The sequence below is a fragment of the Chelonia mydas genome, chromosome 6 (genome assembly GCF_015237465.2).
Source record: "Chelonia mydas isolate rCheMyd1 chromosome 6, rCheMyd1.pri.v2, whole genome shotgun sequence".
Classification (NCBI taxonomy): domain Eukaryota; kingdom Metazoa; phylum Chordata; order Testudines; family Cheloniidae; genus Chelonia; species Chelonia mydas.
Genome location: NC_051246.2, coordinates 44,302,420 through 44,323,805, shown reverse-complemented (window position 1 = coordinate 44,323,805; position 21,386 = coordinate 44,302,420). Strand labels below are relative to the sequence as shown.

Genomic DNA, 21,386 nt, shown 5'->3' with positions numbered 1-21,386 from the left:
AATATAGTCACTATTCCACCCACTTAAGAAATGGTAACAATTTATTTCTTATTTATATTCCTTTACGCCAAGGTTTTCGCCCCTTCACCTAAAAAGTAGCCATCACTGTTTTTACAGCTGGCCTCACGGAAACACTTGTTTATGAATGACTCTATTGCTTCCATTATAACTTTATGCATGTCCTCCGAAGTCATTTGGTCAAATGCCAGACTCATTTTAACATCCATAGGCAGAGTCAGCCAGTCATGAAAGCAAGGTCTCTTCCTTCCACTCAGCCCCAGTGCTACCCAAGTGGAGCAGTCCTGGTGACTAGACAGTATTATATCTCCCACACCATCACTGTTCACTGCCTTTTCCTTCTCTTCAGACTCTGGCTATCAGCATGGTACTGTAATATACTTCCAGGTGAACAACCTTCTCTATAGCAGACAGCACTGAGATTTGAGGAGTTACAGAGTTGTGGTTATTAAGGGTTTTGAGGCTGGTAAAAATCCTTTAGTTTTAGGGCTAAGAGCATCACCAAAGCAAATATACTTTATTCCCAGCAGCACCAAAAGCTTCACAGGGGAGAGGAGGAAGAAGAATGAATCTCCTTCACTACAATTCCAAGAGAAAACTCAATGGAACTTTCATGTACAGAACTTCATCATTTCCCTGTAGCTATTCTGCTGTCCCTCAGCTGTAAGCCTTTGAGCTCCAATACCATGTGGTCTTCAAGGATAGTGAGGTTTATTAAGAGGCAGCAAACTCCAGGAACATGATGTAATACATAGGGAGGGAGTAGACAGCTCAGATAAATAACCAAGCTGACCCTGTATAGAGGTCTGACAAAATGTGGACAACTTTTGTGGCTATTTTTTCTATTAGAATTTCCATTTTTGCATGCCTGGTTATGAACAGCACCGTAAGAGAAAATGCCCAGATGCCAGGAGAAAGGCTGCTTTAGTCCTATTTCCATCCCAATTTGGAAAATTCAAGAAACTCAGCTATGTTAGAAAGATGTAAGTAAACATTTCTGGAAGCTTATCCAAAACAAGTGAGGGTTCACTTGTCACTAGTAATATGCAATTCACAGGGAACAGAGAGTTTCCAGCTCCAAATGAATTTATCAAGATGGATCCAAGTGAGCCCTGGGAAAAGTAGGAACATCTCCCATTTGACTGTTTTTGAGTCCCCCTGTTGTCTTGTGTGTCTCTCTGTTCTTTGTAGTCTCTCTTCATGCCCTTTCCCAGTCTGATGTTCTCTTGTCATCATTTTGTGTTGACTTTGCATTACCTCACCTCTCTCCTTACATTACTATCTCCTGCTGTGCGGCTTTGTTCCTGCTTTACTTCATGTGCCATCAGTAGTGAGGTTTTAATAACCTTTGCCTCACAGCTAGCATTCAGAGTGGGAACAGAAAGCCCAGCACAGCTGAGGACAGCACGATAAGAAGGTTGAGTAAAGCATTTGAGTGAACTGAGCTTCTAAAAATGGAGCATCCTGACTGAGCAACATGAGAAACTTCAAGTTCTTAATTGTTTTGGACATGGGGAACATGAGTCCCAAGGTCCCTCACAAACCTAAGAAGCCCACAGGACAGTACAGTAGTCACTGTGAATCAAATTCTGCTCAAACATGCTAATTTAATTTCTTCACCTTCAATAGCATTATTTCAGATTTATACAACTGAGAGTAGAAGTTGTCTGTGGGCCTCCAGCCCAGCCCATCTAGAAGTCTTTCAGAACAGCTATCATTATTTACACCATCATTCTCAGAGGGACACTGCAGGATATTAAAAAGCAAATTTCTTCTTTCAAAAAAGTAAACTGTGGCATCTTCTTTCTCACTACAACGAGCACCATGGATAAATGACCAAACTGGTATTACTATACCTTCCCTAGAAACACTGCTGGAAATCAGGCTTTACTTTTCTAGATCTCCCAGTAAAGAATTTCAAATAAATATTCTACATCAATCTTCTATACACTCTCAGCACAACCCCAGAATTAATTACATGGGTTTTCTTTTCTGATCCTTTATTCCTGATATAAAAACGCAACACAAAATTTGTCAGGGCTCAGATCCTGGCCTCTGGCCCACTGCAACAAGAGGGTTAATTAACAAGTCACATAGGCTGGTAATATCCAGTAGGAAGCATGGCTCAGAAAGCTGCCCATTTTTCTTGCAATAAAGAAAATAAAGACAGTAATTCTTGGAACATTAATTAAACCCCCAGTATTGGTAATTACCATAAGATGAGAGTCTGCCAGCCTTGCATTAACATAAGTTGCTGCAAGTTGCTTTTGAATGGTACAGTAATGCCCATGATACTGTGAATAAATGACAGCATTAGAGTTTTAGGACTCAAGCACTATATCCAACAAATGCTTCTAACAGACCCTCACTCTCACTGGTTGCTTGACTGGAAGAAATTCATTTCATACAAACAAAAAAGCCAAGGAAGCACTCCATTGAGCAAGCACTTTCTTTACTCATCTTACAAATAATCTCCTGTATTCACCAACAATTTCCTAAATGAGTAGAACTGAGAGGAGAATTAAAAAACCCGAAGAATTAAAAAACGCTAAGAGCCCTTGTACTCTTTGCTACCTAAGCTGGAAATAACAGAGTGGTGATAAAAAAAAAAACAAAAAAAACCCCCAACTCTGTAATAGATAGGACACTGACGACCAATTTTAAATTGCATTACACAGACTGCTAATTTTTATGATGAGATAAAATTTCTTTGGACAGTACACATACTAAAATCTACATGGTGCTTTCTCCCCCACAGCCCCAACCCCTCCCTCTGTTCCAAGCAACTCCTCGTCCCCTGAAACCACGGTTTTTACGAAGCAGGAATGTAATGCTCTACTAACTGAAGGACGTTTTTTAAAAATTAGGTACTGTTAATATGGTGCAGTGAAAGATTCAGTAGAGAGGTATACGTATATGTAGTTTGTTTATTTTTGAGGCAATGCTTAATTTGGAAGCTAGATATAAATCAGTGGTATAGAAAGAGTATATGCTCTAGGACGGCTTTTCAGTGAAATCGTTCCCAGACTGAGTTTTGTAGCAGTAGCAGCAACGCTTGAAAAACCTGACAGCAGTGTTTGTGGAACTCATCTTTCTGTCTGAGTGGCTTGGGTTTTTCTCATGGCTGTTTGCTGCAATGCTCTTACTTTGTTATATATTAAAAGGAGTTTTGGGGGAGGGGGGAGTGACTTGTGATTATTTAGTGTATTTGTTTTGGTTGTAGTTTGATTAACTATCCCCGCTTTAAGTAAGGGCAGCCCTAGCAAACAGATCCAAGAAATGACAGAGCAATTACTGAGATGAAAAGTCACAACCACAAATTGTGGAATATTTTCTAGTGCTCCCCTGTTCCTTTCTTTCAATGAAAATTACCAATTTAACTTATTGAAGTGGTTTCTTTATATTAAGTCTCTCTGGAGATTTTGTCCTCTTTGAAAATAAGATTAACCTCAGCCAAGTATTCTAGTGTCTTCAGATGTCATCCTAAAATTTACATTGATTTGTTTTAAGATGAATTTCCACACTAATGCTTGGTAGTATATGAGTTGTACAGGTGGCATTACAGTATATTTCCAATAAGTTACTCCGATTGCAGAGGTGACAGACAAAAAAGACCAAGGTTCCTTCAACAGACAATAAAAAAATACATGCAGTTCATTGAGACTTTTTTTTTTAAGTAGCCAAGGGAAATAAAAAGATCAGATACATATAAAAGTTTAACACACTTACATTTATCCACATGGAGAATTTCCACTGAAGTCAATGGAATTTTTGCATACAAATCAATGGCAGGAAAATGGTCCCTTCTATTGTATCTACAAAGTTATACTTTCAGGGTACTGTTTTCTACATAGCATATAGCAAGAATTTCAGCTCACACACAAAGTAGTAAAATAAAATATCAGGAAAAAACTAGAATGAATATAGCATGGAGAAAGAGTTCTACGTTTGTTCTTTGAATTTCTTTATAAATTGCTAGGTGAGGGGGAAAATATAGTTCCTTATTTTATGATGCCAGGTGTTTACAGTTATATTTACCCATATTTTATAAACATTAAGATGCAACATTCACACTTGTTTTGTATTCTCCTGAGAAAGAAAGACTTTTATTCCAGAGAAGTTGTGTAAATAAAAACTGAACATAGATTAATTTGGGGATTTAAAAAAATTAATGCCACAGTTTAAAAGTGATGTTAAACACATTACAAGTTAGGACACAATTAAAGATGAGATTGGACTCTCCTACAAAGTTACAAATATTTTTAGAAGAAGCAAAACAGGATAATTCTTTTAAAAGATGTTTAATAAATACTCAAGAGAATTTTAAAAAGAATGAATTTAGATTACATTTTGTTAATTGCACAAATGAATTTCACGCTTCTGAAACTGAGCAACTAACAGCATGTGCTGGTGGACATGCAGGCAGACACTGTGCAGATTTGCCTATACAGCTCTGTCAATGCATCTCAAGACCCCTACTTACCATCTCACTTCTGAACTATGCTGCAGCAATCTGCTAATTTGGCCAGATCCTGAAATCCTCGCTTAAGCAAAGGGATCACAGAAAGCCTTCTCTGGCTCCCACTGAGCCCAAGAGAGCAGACCTTGTCCCAATGCGTAAAGGAAGAGTCCTACAGTATTAGAAGTCAGTCACTGAAGACATAGCTTTTTCTAAAATGAGACTAACAAACTTTTCTGGAGCTTTCTTCCCTCCTCCCAGAGCAGCAGTGCAGAACTCAAACACCCTTCGGAGGATTTAAAACAGAACAACATTTTCTTTCAATTGCAACTATGGAATGCATTCAAAATTTGTTACAAGAGCTAAGCGCAGCAATATGGTATTTTATAGTTAGTCACTTAATTATTCATTCTGGATGTAATGAATGGAGCAGGTTTAAAACAAGTTCCAGATGGTAAGAGCAGAAAGTAGAAATAAATCAAAATTTATAAAAATAAAAAAGATTTGTTTTCTGTTGCCATAATTTTACTCTATAAAAATTTGAAACTGCCTTTAGATTTTAAATTAACTCAGAGCATTTTGCATTAATATCCTTCTGAGTTTTTGGCAATTTGGAGTTTATTGGGTTGTTTTTTGATAACTATTCAAACATGTTTATATTAGTTATATACCAAACACTGACAGAATTCTTATTACAAAAGATAATATTTAAAAAGGAATATAATGAAATTAAGTCCTGAAAGGTCAAATATTTGATCAGAGTGAATTTATTATCTTAAATGTACCTAAATATGTGAGATTAATGCTCAGCGCTGCACGCCCTTCTCAGAAAAAATTCCCATTTACTATTCCTAAGTAGGTAGAGGATTGGGTTCAGAGAAGAGCCAAGCGTGCAACTATAATGAGAAAAGAATGAAGGAGGAACCTAACCAAAAAAGAATAAAGAGATGGTTGGGAAGAAGAGAAAAAGTCCCAAATCTCATTATATTGTTTTGTTCCATTTGTCTGCTTCAGAATAAGTTTGGTTTTTAAGAAGCAAACCCTATAATGGCAGACATCTAACCTACAACCATAGGATACACTTTTAGATAGCGACAAGGGCTCATGTGGACAAGCTAAGGGTGGATTAGAACAGGTCATCTGTTCATACTTCCTACAGCAACACCACATTATCATAGCTCTTCCAGCTTTATCATCTATTCTACATTACAGTCAACAGTTTCAATTTGAAGCTGCTACTTTCATTAACTTAATCAAATGTCACATACCAACATGACCCACAGTAACTTTTCTGCTTAGCATAAAACAAGCCTTAACAGAACTACCACCAATACACAAATAAGCACAGGGTAACCAGCCAACCACCAAATTTAAATATATACGTACTCTGCTTTTATTTCTTTCACTAACACATTGGACAAACTAAATATACTGCATATAAAGGCAAAATTCTTCTTTCATTTACACCAGTGCGTTTCTACTGAAGTCAACAAAGATCACACTGGTGTAACTAGAAGCATTTGACACTAATCCAAAAATCAGACTTGCCTCACTATGTCACATTATTCACGTTTTCTCAGTTTACCGATCACATGCAGCAGCAATAAAGAGAAAACACTAAGGGTAAGTCTACACCGCACAGCCCTTACATCAACGTGTAGAGTACCCTCACCGCATGCCCCCAAGCATGGGTATAAACAGAAGCATAGATGGTGAGGCTCTTCTTAGGTGAGTAAAGACACACCTGATCTCTGTGCGTATGTACCCTACGCTGCCCTCTACACACCCAAGCAGTGCCTCCCCCCATCTACACAGCTCAAAACAACTATGTACGGTCCTACTGTGTCCCCGCTGCCAGAGCCTTTCCCTGAGGCCTCTCTCCTGCCAAATCCTTTCACTGATGCATGTAGCTACATGCCTGAGGGTATGTCTACACTACGAAATTAGGTCGAATTTATAGAAGTCGGTTTTTTAGAAATCAGTTTTATATATTCGAGTGTGTGTGTCCCCACAGAAAATGCTCCAAGTGCATTAAGTGCATTAACTCAGTGGAGTGCCTCCACAGTACCGAGGCTAGAGTCGACTTCCGGAGCGTTGCACTGTGGGTAGCTATCCCACAGTTCCCGCAGTCTCCGCTGCCCATTGGAATTCTGGGTTGAGATCCCAATGCCTGATGGGGCTAAAACATTGTCGCGGGTGGTTCTGGGTACATATCGTCAGGCCCCCGTTCCCTCCCTCCCTCCTTGAAAGCAAGGGCAGACAATCGTTTCGCGCCTTTTTTCCTGAGTTACCTGTGCAGACGCCATACCACGGCAAGCATGGAGCCTGCTCAGCTCACTGTCACCGTACGTCTCCTGAGTGCTGGCAAACACAGTACTGAATTGCTACACAGTAGCAGCAACCCATGGCCTTGTGGCAGCAGACGGTGCAATAGGACTGGTAGCCGTCATCGTCATGTCCGAGGTGCTCCTGGTCGCCTGTGTGAGGTCGATCAGGAGCGCCTGGGCAGACATGGGCGCAGGGACTAAATTTGGAGTGACTTGATCAAGTCATTCTCTTTAGTCCTGCAGTCAGTCCTATTGAACCATCTTATGGTGAGCAGGCAGGCGATATGGATTGCTAGCAGTCCTATTGCATCATCTTCTGCCGGGCAGGCAAGAGATGAGGATGGCTAGCAGTCGTATTGTACCATCTTCTCCCGAGCAGCCCTGAGATGTGGATGGCATGCAGTCCTTCTGCACCATCTGCTGCCAGCCAAAGATGTAAAAGATAGATGGAGTGGATCAAAACAAGAAATAGACCAGATTTGTTTTGTACTCATTTGCTTTCCCCACCTCCCCCATCTAGGGGACTCATTCCTCTAGGTCACACTGCAGTCACTCACAGAGAAGGTGCAGCGAGGTAAATCTAGCCATGTATCAATCAGAGGCCAGACTAACCTCCTTGTTCCAATAAGAACAATAACTTAGGTGCACCATTTCTTATTGGAACCCTCCGTGAAGTCCTGCCTGAAATACTCCTTGATGTAAAGCCACCCCCTTTGTTGATTTTAGCTCCCTGAAGCCAACCCTGTAAGCCGTGTCGTCAGTCGCCCCTCCCTCCGTCAGAGCAACAGCAGACATCATTCCGCGCCTTTTTTCTGTGCAGACGCCATACCAAGGCAAGCATGGAGGCCGCTCAGCTCACTTTGGCAATTAGGAGCACATTAAACACCACACGCATTATCCAGCAGTATATGCAGCACCAGAACCTGGCAGAGCGATACCGGGCGAGGAGTCGACGTCAGTGCGGTCACATGAGTGATCAGGACATGGACACAGATTTCTCTGAAAGCATGGGCCCTGCCAATGCATGCATCATGGTGCTAATGGGGAATGCCGGGGAATGCCGATTCTGGGCTTGGGAAACAAGCACAGACTGGTGGGACCACATAGTATTGCAGGTCTGGGACGATTCCCAGTGGCTGCGAAACTTTCGCATGCGTAAGTGCACTTTCATGGAACTGTGTGACTTGCTTTCTCCTGCCCTGAAGCGCATAAATACCAAGATGAGAGCAGCCCTCACAGTTGAGAAGCGAGTGGCGATAGCCCTGTGGAAGCTTGCAACGCCAGACAGCTACCGGTCAGTCGGGAATCAATTTGGAGTGGGCAAATCTACTGTGGGGGCTGCTGTGATGCAAGTAGCCCACGCAATCAAAGATCTGCTGATATCAAGGGTAGTGACCCTGGGAAATGTGCAGATCATAGTGGATGGCTTTGCTGCAATGGGATTCCCTAACTGTGGTGGGGCTATAGGCGGAACCCATATCCCTATCTTGGCACCGGAGCACCAAGCCGGCGAGTACGTAAACCGCAAGGGGTACTTTTCAATAGTGCTGCAAGCTCTGGTGGATCACAAGGGACATTTCACCAACATCAACGTGGGATGGCCGGGAAAGCTACATGACGCTCGCATCTTCAGGAACTCTGGTCTGTTTCAAAAGCTGCAAAAAGGGACTTTATTCCCAGACCAGAAAATAACCATTGGGGATGTTGAAATGCCTATAGTTATCCTTGGGGACCCAGCCTACCCCTTAATGCCATGGCTCATGAAGCTGTACACAGGCAGCCTGGACAGTAGTCAGGAGCTGTTCAACTACAGGCTGAGCAAGTGCAGAATGGTGGTAGAATGTGCATTTCGATGTTTAAAGGCGCGCTGGCGCAGTTTACTGACTCGCTTAGACCTCAGCGAAACCAATATTCCCACTGTTATTACTGCTTGCTATGTGCTCCACAATATCTGTGAGAGTAAGGGGGAGACATTTATGGCGGGGCGGGAGGTTGAGGCAAATCGCCTGGCTGCTGGTTACGCGCAGCCAGACACCAGGGCGGTTAGAAGAGCACAGGAGGGCATGGTACGCATCAGAGAAGCTTTGAAAACCAGTTTCATGACTGGCCAGGCTACGGTGTGAAAGTTCTGTTTGTTTCTCCTTGATGAAACCCCCCGCCCCTTGGTTCACTCTACTTCCCTGTAAGCTAACCACCCTCCCCTCCTCCCTTCGATCACCGCTTGCAGAGGCAATAAAGTCATTGTTGCTTCACATTCATGCATTCTTTATTCATTCATCACACAAATAGGGGGATGACTACAAAGGTAGCCCAGGAGGGGTGATGGAGGAGGGAAGGAAAATGCCACACAGCACTTTAAAAGTTTACAACTTTAAAATTTATTGAATGCCAGCCTTCTGTTTTTTGGGCAATCCTCTGTGGTGGAGTGGCTGGTTGGCCGGAGGCCCCCCCACCGCGTTCTTGGGCGTCTGGGTGTGGAGGCTATGGAACTTGGGGAGGAGGGCGGTTGGTTACACAGGGGATGTAGTGGCAGTCTGTGCTCCAGCTGCCTTTGCTGCAGCTCAACCATACACTGGAGCATACTGGTTTGATCCTCCAGCAGCCTCAGCATTGAATCCTGCCTCCTCTCATCATGCTGCCGCCACATTTGAGCTTCAGCCCTGTCTTCAGCCCGCCACTTACTCTCTTCAGCCCGCCACTTACTCTCTTCAGCCCGCCACCTCTCCTCCCGGTCATTTTGTGCTTTCCTGCACTCTGACATTTGCCTCCACGCATTTGTCTGTGCTCTGTCAGTGTGGGAGGACAGCATGAGCTCAGAGAACATTTCATCACGAGTGCGTTTTTTTTTCTTTCTAGTCTTCACTAGCCTCTGGGAAGGAGAAGATCCTGTGATCATTGAAACACATGCAGCTGGTGGAGAAAAAAAAAAGAGACAGCGGTATTTAAAAAGACACATTTTATAAAACAGTGGCTACACTCTTTCAGGGTAAACCTTGCTGTTAACATTACATACATAGCACACGTGCTTTCGTTACAAGGTCGCATTTTGCCTCCCCCCACCACGTGGCTACCCCCTCAACCTTCTCCCCTCCCCGTGGCTAACAGCGGGGAACATTTCTGTTCCGCCATAGGCAAACAGCCCAGCAGGAACGGGCTCCTCTGAGTGTCCCCTGAAGAAAAGCACCCTATTTCAACCAGATGACCATAAATGATATTTCACTCTCCTGAGGATAACACAGAGAGATAAAGAATGGATGTTGTTTGAACGCCAGCAAACATACACTGCAATGCTTTGTTGTACAATGATTCCCGAGTACGTGTTACTGGCCTGGAGTGGTAAAGTGTCCTACCATGGAGGACGCAATAAGGCTGCCCTCCCCAGAAACCTTTTGCAAAAGCTTTGGGAATACATCCAGGAGAGCCGCGAATGCCAGGGCAAATTAATCCTTTCACATGCTTGCTTTTAAACCATGTATAGTATTTTAAAAGGTACACTCACCGGAGGTCCCTTCTCCGCCTGCGGGGTCCAGGAGGCAGCCTTGGGTGGGTTCGGGGGGTACTGGCTCCAGGTCCAGGGTGAGAAACAGTTCCTGGCTGGCGGGAAAACCGGTTTCTCCGCTTGCTTGCTGTGAGCTATCTACAACCTCATCATCATCATCATCTTCTTTGTCCCCAAAACCTGCTTCCGTGTTGCCTCCATCTCCATTGAAGGAGTCAAGCAACACGGCTGGGGTAGTGGTGGCTGAACCCCCTAAAATGGCATGCAGCTCATCATAGAAGCGGCATGTTTGGGGCTCTGACCCGGAGCGGCCGTTCGCCTCTCTGGTTTTCTGGTAGGCTTGCCTCAGCTCCTTAAGTTTCACGCGGCACTGCTTCGGGTCCCTGTTATGGCCTCTGTCCTTCATGCCCTGGGAGATTTTGACAAAGGTTTTGGCATTTCGAAAACTGGAACGGAGTTCTGATAGCACGGATTCCTCTCCCCATACAGCGATCAGATCCCGTACCTCCCGTTCGGTCCATGCTGGAGCTCTTTTGCGATTCTGGGACTCCATCATGGTCACCTCTGCTGATGAGCTCTGCATGGTCACCTGCAGCTTGCCACGCTGGCCAAACAGGAAAGGAGATTCAAAAGTTCGCGGGTTCTTTTCCTGTCTACCTGGCCAGTGCATCTGAGTTGAGAGTGCTGTCCAGAGCGGTCACAATGGAGCACTCTGGGATAGCTCCCGGAGGCCAATACCGTCGAATTGTGTCCACAGTACCCCAAATTCGACCCGGCAAGGCCGATTTAAGCACTAATCCACTTGTCAGGGGTGGAGTAAGGAAATCGATTTTAAGAGCCCTTTAAGTCAAAATAAAGGGCTTCATCGTGTGGACGGGTGCAGGTTTACATCGATTTAACGCTGCTAAATTCGACCTAAAGTCCTAGTGTAGACCAGGGCTCAGTGTTGAGGCAGTTGCTTTCCATTGCAGCATGTAGCTACACATACCCTACACACTGCCACCAGCAGCGTGCAGTGTAGATGTACCCTAAGAGGAACATTATTGGCAATGTACATAAAAGATGAAAGGAGAGCATGAAAGAATCACTTTGCCCCTCCCAAACATTTCAGAAACAATGAGTCAAATTTTTTATTTTCAGTTATGGTGATGTATTTTTGTGGTAACTCCATCAACTTCACAGGGGCTATTCCAGACTGAAATCACTATTGCCACAGAGCATAAAACAGCCCAACTCATCAAATCCTGCACTTCCCATGGGGGAGTTTTGCCTAAGTAAGAACAGAACAAGCATTTCAGGCAATAAATAGTGGTAGCAATTTAAAAAAAAAAAGTGGTTGAAGAACTTCAGCTGGTGTAGAAACAGATCCTGTAAACAGTACCTCAGTCATGAAAAGTACTATTGAAATTGATGCAGACTACTCATGTGAGCAAGGGTTTGCAAGATCAGGCCCTATCTGACACTATAAATATACCTTCAAGTCATTACAGATATATATTATGTAAATTCAGCTTTGCTTTCCCTTTACTTTTGCATTTGTGACTTATTCAGTCACTTCCCAGTACATGGGAAAGGACATACTGTATATCGCCAACTATGCTATAATTACATATTCTTCTTTTTAATTTTCCATATATGATTCAATGTGAAGGGAAGGGGAAAATGTGCACTGTGATATAGTAATATACTAAGTATATTTGGAAAGAAGTATATTAGCCATAGCATAATATCTTAATTCTTCCCCAGCATATAATGCTGTTTACTGCAAGGTCAGTTAAGTTACTATAAGGGATTTTTAATGAAAACAATTATAAATTTAAAATAACTGTGTTTAAAGCATTTAACAGCCACTAAGGTCAAGTGATTACAGCAGTTACAAGACCCCTGGGACATGTTCACACCAAAACAAAGTGAATAAATTACCTCAGCTGGCATGTGTAATCACTAAGTGACCACAGAGGCTATTCAGTGCACAAGCCCAGAAGAGTTTCATGCAAAACCAATAATGAAAATTTATCAGTCAAGGGAAAAAAGCATAAGAATTAGCAAAAGTTATGCTATAAGACTACCTAACTATAGGGAGGAGAAGACATGATGTGGAAGACAGGGTTTGATGAATGGTGTACCAACGCTGAAAAACACAACAGGCATAGGAAGAAGAGCTGACATTAATGAAACAAGGTGGAAGAGATAATATCTTCTATTGCAGTGTTTCTCAACCTTTTTGACACCAGGGACTAGCCTGCTTCCTTCCTAAACTGTGTCAGGGAGATCTCAGGGACCAGCACTGATCCATGGACCAGTCGTTGAGAAACACTGTTATATTGGCCCAATTTCGGTTGGTGAGAGAACCCGAGGAAGAGCTCTGTGTAGACTTGAAAGCTTCTCTCACCAACAGAAACTGGTCAAATAAAAGATACTACCTCACCCAACTTGTCTCTCTAATATCCTGGGACCAACACAGCTACAACAACACTGCATATATGAATGATGCAGATAGACAGGACCCAAACCTAAATACTTTATGCAGCCAAAACCCCCACTAAGTTCAGCACACATTTCAGGTGTACAAAGAATTAAGAGTCATAAGGCAAAACGAAGGACTCAGTCCTGCATACCAAACTCTTAATCAAGAAAAAGTGGGGTAGGATATTAATTTCTTGACTTTGGCTTTGTCTTTTCTGCCAAAAGGGTGTGTTTTTACAATGGGATAACCAATGTACATTAGCAATCCCTCTAAAATCTTAGTGGAGCAAGGCCCTGTAGTTTTACTGCAAGGTAAATTAGACCAGGTCATCCACAGGTGGGAGTACAGTATTGACCTGACCTAGCTACCTTGCATTGAAAACTACAGGTGGCTGGTTTCACACCAGGATTTTACAGCAGAATCACTAACCAGCGTTAGCTATCCTGCTGTACAAAACCCCACCTTTTCTGCGATACACTCATAGCCTTTGTTGGGAATTCTGTGTGCAGAAAGGTTTTGGGAACAGGCCCTAACCAACAGGATGGGATGAACAGCTAAGACAGAATGAGAGACAAAAGGAATACCAGTGAGCAGAAGTGAGAACAAATCTTAAGAATAGGATACAGAAGATGATTTGCTCATCTCTAACATATGTTGATATTTCTATGCCCCCATTACTACACTATCTGAGCATCTCACTATTTTAAATATATTTCTCCTTACAACACTCTTATGAGATAGGGCAGTGTTATTATCCCCATTTTACAGCTAGCAAACTGAGGCTCAGATCAACTAAAGAAGTTAGATGCCTAACTCCCACTAAAGCCATTCATAGTTAAGTGCTTAAATGCCTTTAAAGTTCTGGCCCCAAGTGACTTGCCTAAAGTCACAATGCTCTAATTTCAGGAGAGGAGAAGAGCAAATAGCAACAGATCCACACAGGCAGGGCATGTAATGGAGGAGTGCCACCTATATGGTATGCGCACCCGCCCCCCATCACCATCTCATGCTATACAAGCACCTTCGTGGATGCTCTCTATAGAGATGGAGAGGGGCAGGCTGGGCAGTGCTCAGGGCATGGCCTTTCTCCATGGTTTCATGGTGATGACATTTTTCACAGTAGCCACAGAGGGGAGAGATGGCTACACACTAGGCAGGAGAGATGTGTTGCCCAGTCACTCTTCCCCCACCTTCTTCCACAGGGCCATTCAGTTCCTTTATGCGTTGTGTAAATAAAGGGGAGTGTACAGGCACGTCCCAAGGAGAGTAGGGGAATTTCATCACTGTGAGGTATGAACAGAACTCAAGACAACAGATCACCTAAAAGAAAGCTAAGAATAACTGCAACCATTATATGGTGGGGAAAAAATCATTTGCAGCCTCATTCTAATATGCAAACAGAATGGCAGGTATTGTTTTGTGTATGAAGTTACAGGTGGACTCTGTGGACAACCAAAACCAGAATGAAATACAATAGAGATCTCCTTAAGACATGCGAGAGAAATATAGAAGTGCAAGGGCAAATCATATGGTGCTCTCACTGCCTAAGACTACAGAATCTGGCCTATTAGACATACATGCCACACCAACCTCTGCCAGCCCTGTGTGTGTGTGGTATACACACACAAAGAAATCCCTTAAATAAATATTGGAGTATCTATTCATGTAATTAATATTAACCACAGAGCAATATGAATAAAGGTACTATTCATGTAACTCCTGCACGCATATAGTAAGCACAGACACCAGAGGCTTATGTGATGAAATCAAATCATAATAATTGGTTGTTAAATAAAGGGGTATCTCTGATATATAAAATTCAATATGGAACAATGAAAATATTTACTTGTGCTGGCTTCCTGCAGCGCAGATTGGCATCTTCAAATAAAGTGCTGTATCTCAGCACTTCCCTTATCAAGATACTACTATAGTATTTTGGAGTAATGACCCAATATTTAGACGCTGCACTGAGCTCCATCCATAGTGGGTACTCGGGTCTGTGGGCTCAGGACAGCAAATCCTTCCAGGAGCAGCCTGCCACAGAAGGAGTCTGAAGACTGAACCATCTTAAACAATAGTGCTGCCTACTTCCCTAGTCGGACTGGCTCATTCTGGGGGGGAGCATATTCAATCTCTTTTGAAACCATGTATCCCCAGGAGTCTCTGCACACGTCTGTGCATATGGACTCCAGTTTTGACAGGCCTGTGCGGAGGCTGCACAAAAGGTGTGAAAGACGGCTCTTTGTATGCTTCTCCTCCTATACACCACAAGCTCCTGTCACATTCTGACCCTGTACTAACACTGTTGCAGAAAGGGATGTGTTTTGAACCATTTGAATACACTAGGACTTTCTAATCATAAAGCTGGTGAGGCATAATTGCAGCATGATGGCGGTGAGGGATACTAGGAGCCATTGTATCCAGTATACAACAGCCAGAGGAGGGGCAAGTATTCTTAAAATAAGACAAGGGACTATGAGACATTGAAAGCAAGTGGGGGGAAAGAGAGTAAGAATATATATAAATGCACAAGTCACGGAGAGGAAACGCAAGGAGGAGGGTGAGAAAGGCAAAGGATGTGGAAGGGAAGCGCTTTTGTTTTTTTTTATGAACCAAAAAAAAAAGTCCTCTCATCTTCCTAAGGGCCAGCCAAGAGAATCCAATGGGATTTAATGATGTTATTAAAGGCCTTTAGCGACATGGTCATCATACAGCAGCAGCTGAGAGAGAGTGCAATGATTGGGGCACAATGCAATGACTCAGCCACGCTTTTAAAAGCTTTTATATACTGCTGCAGATTTATTTTGAGACGGAAGAGATTTTGGAAGACCTGCTTGCTCTGTTAGGCCATCCTAGCGTCTTTAATATCCCTAGTGCAAACAGTGACATGGCAATACATAACTTGCCTCATGATATCATGTGTAACAATGATGCCTGGCACATGGAAAAATCCATTCTCCTGAGCATAACCTACTTGCTGCAACCTGCGCAATTCTTGCAGAGCTGCTGTCATCCTCTTAATGACCCACCAGTATCAACTGACCACTAGGACACACTTGGCAAATTCACCAGTGCAATAGGTGCTTCCATCTGGGAGATTCCAGAGCATAGCAGAAGTCAGCAGTCAAAGGGTTAAAATGCCAGCCCACCTTTATCTAAAAGGTGCACTCAATTCAGTAACCACAACCACATACTGCCTAGTACAATCCCTTTGAAGCTGCCCCTCCCAATGGTGGGAAAAGGGGTTTTTTGGTTGCAGACCCAGAGCTACAGAAATGCCAGCTGCCAGTGGGACATACTGTGTGCACACATCTGGTCTCACCATAACAATGTACACCCAGAGCTGCCGCATAGCTCCTGTACCCTTGCCTTGGAATGACAGAGGTCCCTACCCCAAGATAATGCAGTGATAAAGCAAAATATCTCAATTCATCTTTAATTAACACAATCATATTACACAGAGCACAGCACACAAGAACAACTGAAGCAGGGGTTGTGGAGGTGGGGTCTCCAAGTGCTTTAATTCAATTAGAAAGCAGTGAGTGACACTTGGACAGAAAAGGTTAATTGGGGTCACCAAAATGCAATAATTCCTTACCTAACCAGTCATTAAACTTCTTAACCTCGGAGGGCAGTCCCAGCTCGGTGAAATCGCCTGTGTGGAGAAGGATGTCCCCATAAGGCATCTGGATGCCATCTGTTCTGGAGTGTGTGTCTGAGACGCAGACAAATCGCGTGTGGCCCGTTGGTTTTGGAGTGTCATATGGGATAGGGTCGACCCTAAAGCAGATACATAACAGAGCCCATAACAGTTACATGGGTTAAAACCCTCACATGCATTACTTTAAATATGAACATAAATCTATATACACAAAGCGCTTAGGGAGAAAACTGTGGAAGATCAGAAATGTCCTGTTGTTTAAGAATCCATAATGCAGCAGCATGAACAATCCAAAAGGTAAACACTTTCCTGACAGGAAAACAAGACGGTCAAAAATTATACATGATATGGCAGGCCCAGCACCAAGTCCTGATATTAACATCAATAAAGAAATCAGAGAACATGAATTCTAGAGATGTATAATCCAGTCAGACCTTTTCCACCCAACCAATAGCTACTACCACATATCTTATTAAATGACCAAGTGCATGGGCCATTAAATAACATCACTGTCAGCTGGGCCAGAATAGTCTCCTACTAGGCTCGATCCTGCAAGAGACTGAGCAACAGGATTTCAGTCAAGCTAAGCACTAAGCTACATGCTTAATGTTAAACACATGAATAGCTCCATTGACCTCAGTAGGACCAGCCACCTGCATACAGATAAACACACGCTTAAGTGCTTTGCTGGTGCTCAGCACCTTGAAGGATGCAACTGAATGAAAGGGAAAAAAATGAAAAGCCAGCATAAGAATAAAATTGATTTGATTTTAAAAAATGCCTTCAGTTTTAGTAATGTGATGTGTTATCTGTAAGAGAAATAAGACAATTCATAAGAAAACATAAAGCCTAGCAGTGTTCCTCTATTTTTTTTTTTAAATAGGCATATATTCCTATTTATGGCCTCCACACATAAGTCCAGATTCTTTGCTGGTGTAAACTGGCACAGCCTCGTTGAAGTCTATGGGGTGCTGCCAGTTTATGCAGGCTGAGAATTTGGACCACACAATGAAAGTGTCACAAGAAGAGCCGACAAATAACAGAACTGTGTAATATAAAACAAGATACATGGAGCAATATCCCAGAAGATCATATCCAGAAATTGTGTAACGGAACATTCTACTGAGTCCCATACTATATGGAGCCAAAGGATCTTGTACAAAACTCTGAAGCTTTTTAGATCTTTATTCTCACTACTGCTTCCTAATCCAGACTCAGGTGCCGTGTGTGTGTGAAGTGTGGGTTTATGTGTTCATTAGCTGTCCCTCCCCATCCTCAGTGAAATCTAAGATCAGTGTAAACTAGGGAAAGTTGCAGCAGTGTAACTGTGCTGATATAAACCCCTATCTTTGATACTTAAATAGTCCCCATCACTGAGTGTACTTAGCCTCACAACAACCCTGTGAGTTAGGGAAGTGCTATTACCCTTCTTTACAGGTAGGGAACTGATTCACAGTGATTAAGTGACTTTCCCATGGTCACACAGGAAGTCTGTTACAGATTAAGGTTTTGAACGTGTGTCTTTCAAGTCCTGGAGTATTACCCCAACCACTGGACAGACCATATCCTTCCTTTCCTAAGGGTGACAAACCATCCCAGTACAAAACGGGGCACTTACTAGTGTAACTTACCCTGATAACCTATCGGGGTAAACTTCAGTATTGCAAACCTGGTGCAGCCATCTACACTTGGGGTTTGCACTGGCATAAATACATTAGTTCAAACGACGAACTGCTTGTATAAACAGGGCCTTAATGGAAGAATACTCTAGCTGATATTTTTTTTACTACCAAGAATCTATTTACTTTATCACATATACTACAAAACATTTCCTGAATAGTGCCCAACTGCAACAAGGGTGGGTGCGCTAGGAATGGATAGATCACATTGCTACATACTAGTATCCTATGAAGCACAATCATAAATAACTAGGCCTAAACCACAGTTCACTTGTCAAAGAAATGAAACGAGTTTTCGTTGCATTTGTTCACTGACTTGTTAATTTGTAAAGTTCAGTCATTCATAAAGTACCTCCTAGGTACTGGTGCAAATCAGTGAGGTTCAATTGTATTTAGTTGAGTTTATTTGCCTGGCCTTTATTTTGCAAGTTGGGTGAGGTGGGAAGGAACTGTTTGGTATGTAACTTGCACATGTTCCTGTATTTTTTTTTAGTACTTGAAAGATTCCCCCCCCCCCCCCCAAAAATAAAATAATGAGCAGATTGTATGATTATATGGCCCATATAACTGGTTATCACTGTGGGTTTAATTGGAAACCCAAAAAGAAATCCTAACTCCAACACACAATTAATGGGTTTTTCGCCACAAGGGTTAGAAATTAATAAGGCTGTTACCACAGAGAAAATTCACTAATTCACTGAGATCACACTGACAACGTGGGCAGAACTGTGATTATAAGCAATAGTGCTTTCTTATTTGGCATCTTCCTTCCCATTACTGAGGCTAAATTGAAAACTTTGAGATATATATTACCAAGTAAATACATGGGTCTCTGCAGCTACGGTCTTACCAACATCTCTTCTTCTAGGAATGTTTCCCCCAGACAATACATGAAAATGAACGTCTGCTTTCATTGCTGCAGCATACTTTGTTCGGGTATATCTGCATTAGGGATGAATATCATCATCGGATCTTGTGGCACCCACTTTTGCTTGTAAACATTTTTCCCTGATCCCTCCAGCTCATTCCCAAACACGCTGGTTGTTTCAAGATCTGCTCTATCGGTAATCCCATCAAAGTATATATGATTGGAGACTGGTTTAGGATTATTTTCTATGCATGCAATAACTAACCTAAAGAATATAACAAAATCCAAATTCATTAAGAGCTTTTCTTCTCTTTGTCAGTGCTATGATGTTGCTGCATAGCTTTTCCTCTGGATTCGAGCTTAATTTCCTCTGTCATTAAGCAATGCTAGTTTACTGAATATCTGAAACTAAACCATTGCAGGTTCTTATACCCAGCCCATCAGATCACCTGACAAGCTGAATATTTCAACTTTTCCTCCAACAGAGGCCTAGGAAAGACAGCGTATTGCTAGCCCTGGCAATTTAATGTGTTACTGAAAATGAAAATAAATACTGCAATCATTGCAACATCCCCTGTATAATGATTTTTATATCAAATTTCATTTATTTTGCATTGTTTCCACATTTTCGGTTTGGGATATGCCACAAATATTTTAGTGACAATGCACAACTGCGCTGCAGAAATTATCAAGGGGGAAAGCTAGAGGTTTTGGCAGCTAGGTGAGAGACGACTGGAGCCTTGGGGACACGGGAAGGCATGAGACATTGAACAGTGGGATAAGTACATTAGCTGGATATTTCTACTCAGTAGTGAAATAGTTAATGTTGACATGTAATCATCTCTCGATTTCAGACTAACATCTCACTGAAATGAATGGGACAGTACAGATTTCTCAGAGCTACTGTTTCAGGCTCTCTGCAGAATGAGGCAGATAGCACTGCATCACTTAACTTTGAAAACAGAACCAAATGTATCTTCACAACCAGGAAGGCTGCCTTTGCTCCCCCTCCCTCCTCTTCTGGTGTGTGGAAAAGCCAATCCCCAAATCCCCTCCCCACCAATTACGTAAGATTTCCAGGGATATTGAAACTTCTGCCTGGCAGAACTTCCAGTTCCTCACTGGGAATATCCTGCATAGGGAATCATGCAGGAAGGTCAAACATTACACATATTACATGACACACACACACAAATTTTATTTGTCCTCAGACATTTTTTAACACAAATTTTAGCAGCAATATTATTGTGTACAGTCAACTGTTCTTAAACCGCCTTTGTTGATTTTGCTACAGGGGATCAACGTTGGGGCCACCATAAAGGATCTTGAAATTTTACTCTTTTCCAGATCTGCTAGCTGTGGGAATGGATATTGGCCAGGCCTTTATTATATGTTCTTTGTCACCTAACAATTTTTTTTTCTAGATGAGTTTCTCCAATGGAGTATGTTTACATCTGAATTTTTAGTTGTGCTTTAATCACGTTAATTAATGTATGTTAACTAATGCAATTATAAATTCTGGTGTAGACAGTACAAAACCATTTGTTACTAGTCAATCTTAACTGTAGGCTACAGCAACAAAAATTTGTGCCCAGCAATCAGCAACGCACATTTGTCTCCTGGTACAAACATCTGTGTAGTAGCTATACTAGAATTTACAACGGTGTTAGTTAATATGTGCTAATCATTTGTTAAAAGACAACTAAAAAATTCAAGTGTCCCCTTTGTTTGCAAAAGTAACGTCCACCCATGTTGTTTCTGTGGGTCATTTAGGGGGGCAATAAGTTAAATATCATATATTAAAACACAGCTGTGTTATTAATATTAACTAAAAGTTTTAATCATTTACTTTTCACCTTTTCATACTTTTCACCACCAGTGGTGATGAATTGGGTTTGGTTTCATACTTTACCGCCCTCTTACAGAGCCCCTGTTACCCCTATTTCAAATTTTGTAAATTAAACACTCTGCAGTAAAATGAGTATGCTCAGAATCCGCCCCCCGCCACCCGGGAGCAAAGTACAAATATTTCCAGCAAATGCACTTAAAAGAAGTTTGGTTCTAAGTGCTGATACCTCTCCTCCTCGGCTGTGGTTTTAAGAAAACATATTTGTACTTTAAATGGATATACAAAAAGAACAGATTTCCCAGAACATCACCCCTTTCTCTCTGTGGGCGTGAGACTGCACACACGTGCACATATACGGGTTTTATGGAAAATTAAGGGAGGACATTTCTGTGAAAGCGCCTTCTTAAAATATTGACTACACATCATCAGGGTTTCCAACTCTTGTGATTTTATCATGAGTCTCGTGATATTTGTTAATTTTCTTAAAGCCCCAGTGCTGGAGTCACATAATTATTGCAGCTTTCATGTAAAAAAAGAGTATGTTTCTAGCTCTCCTGGT

At 42.2% G+C, this 21,386-nt stretch overlaps 1 protein-coding gene across 2 annotated transcripts in view; it reads right to left on the bottom strand.

Moving 5' to 3' along the window:
- MPPED2 (metallophosphoesterase domain containing 2) overlaps positions 1-21,386 on the bottom strand; it is a 126,195-nt gene that overhangs the window by 64,871 nt on the left and 39,938 nt on the right. For both annotated transcript variants that reach the window (XM_007067908.4, XM_037899923.2), the window contains exon 3: positions 16,369-16,550. In XM_007067908.4, coding sequence (XP_007067970.1) covers positions 16,369-16,550 — 182 coding nt within the window. The remainder of the gene's footprint in view (positions 1-16,368; positions 16,551-21,386) is intronic.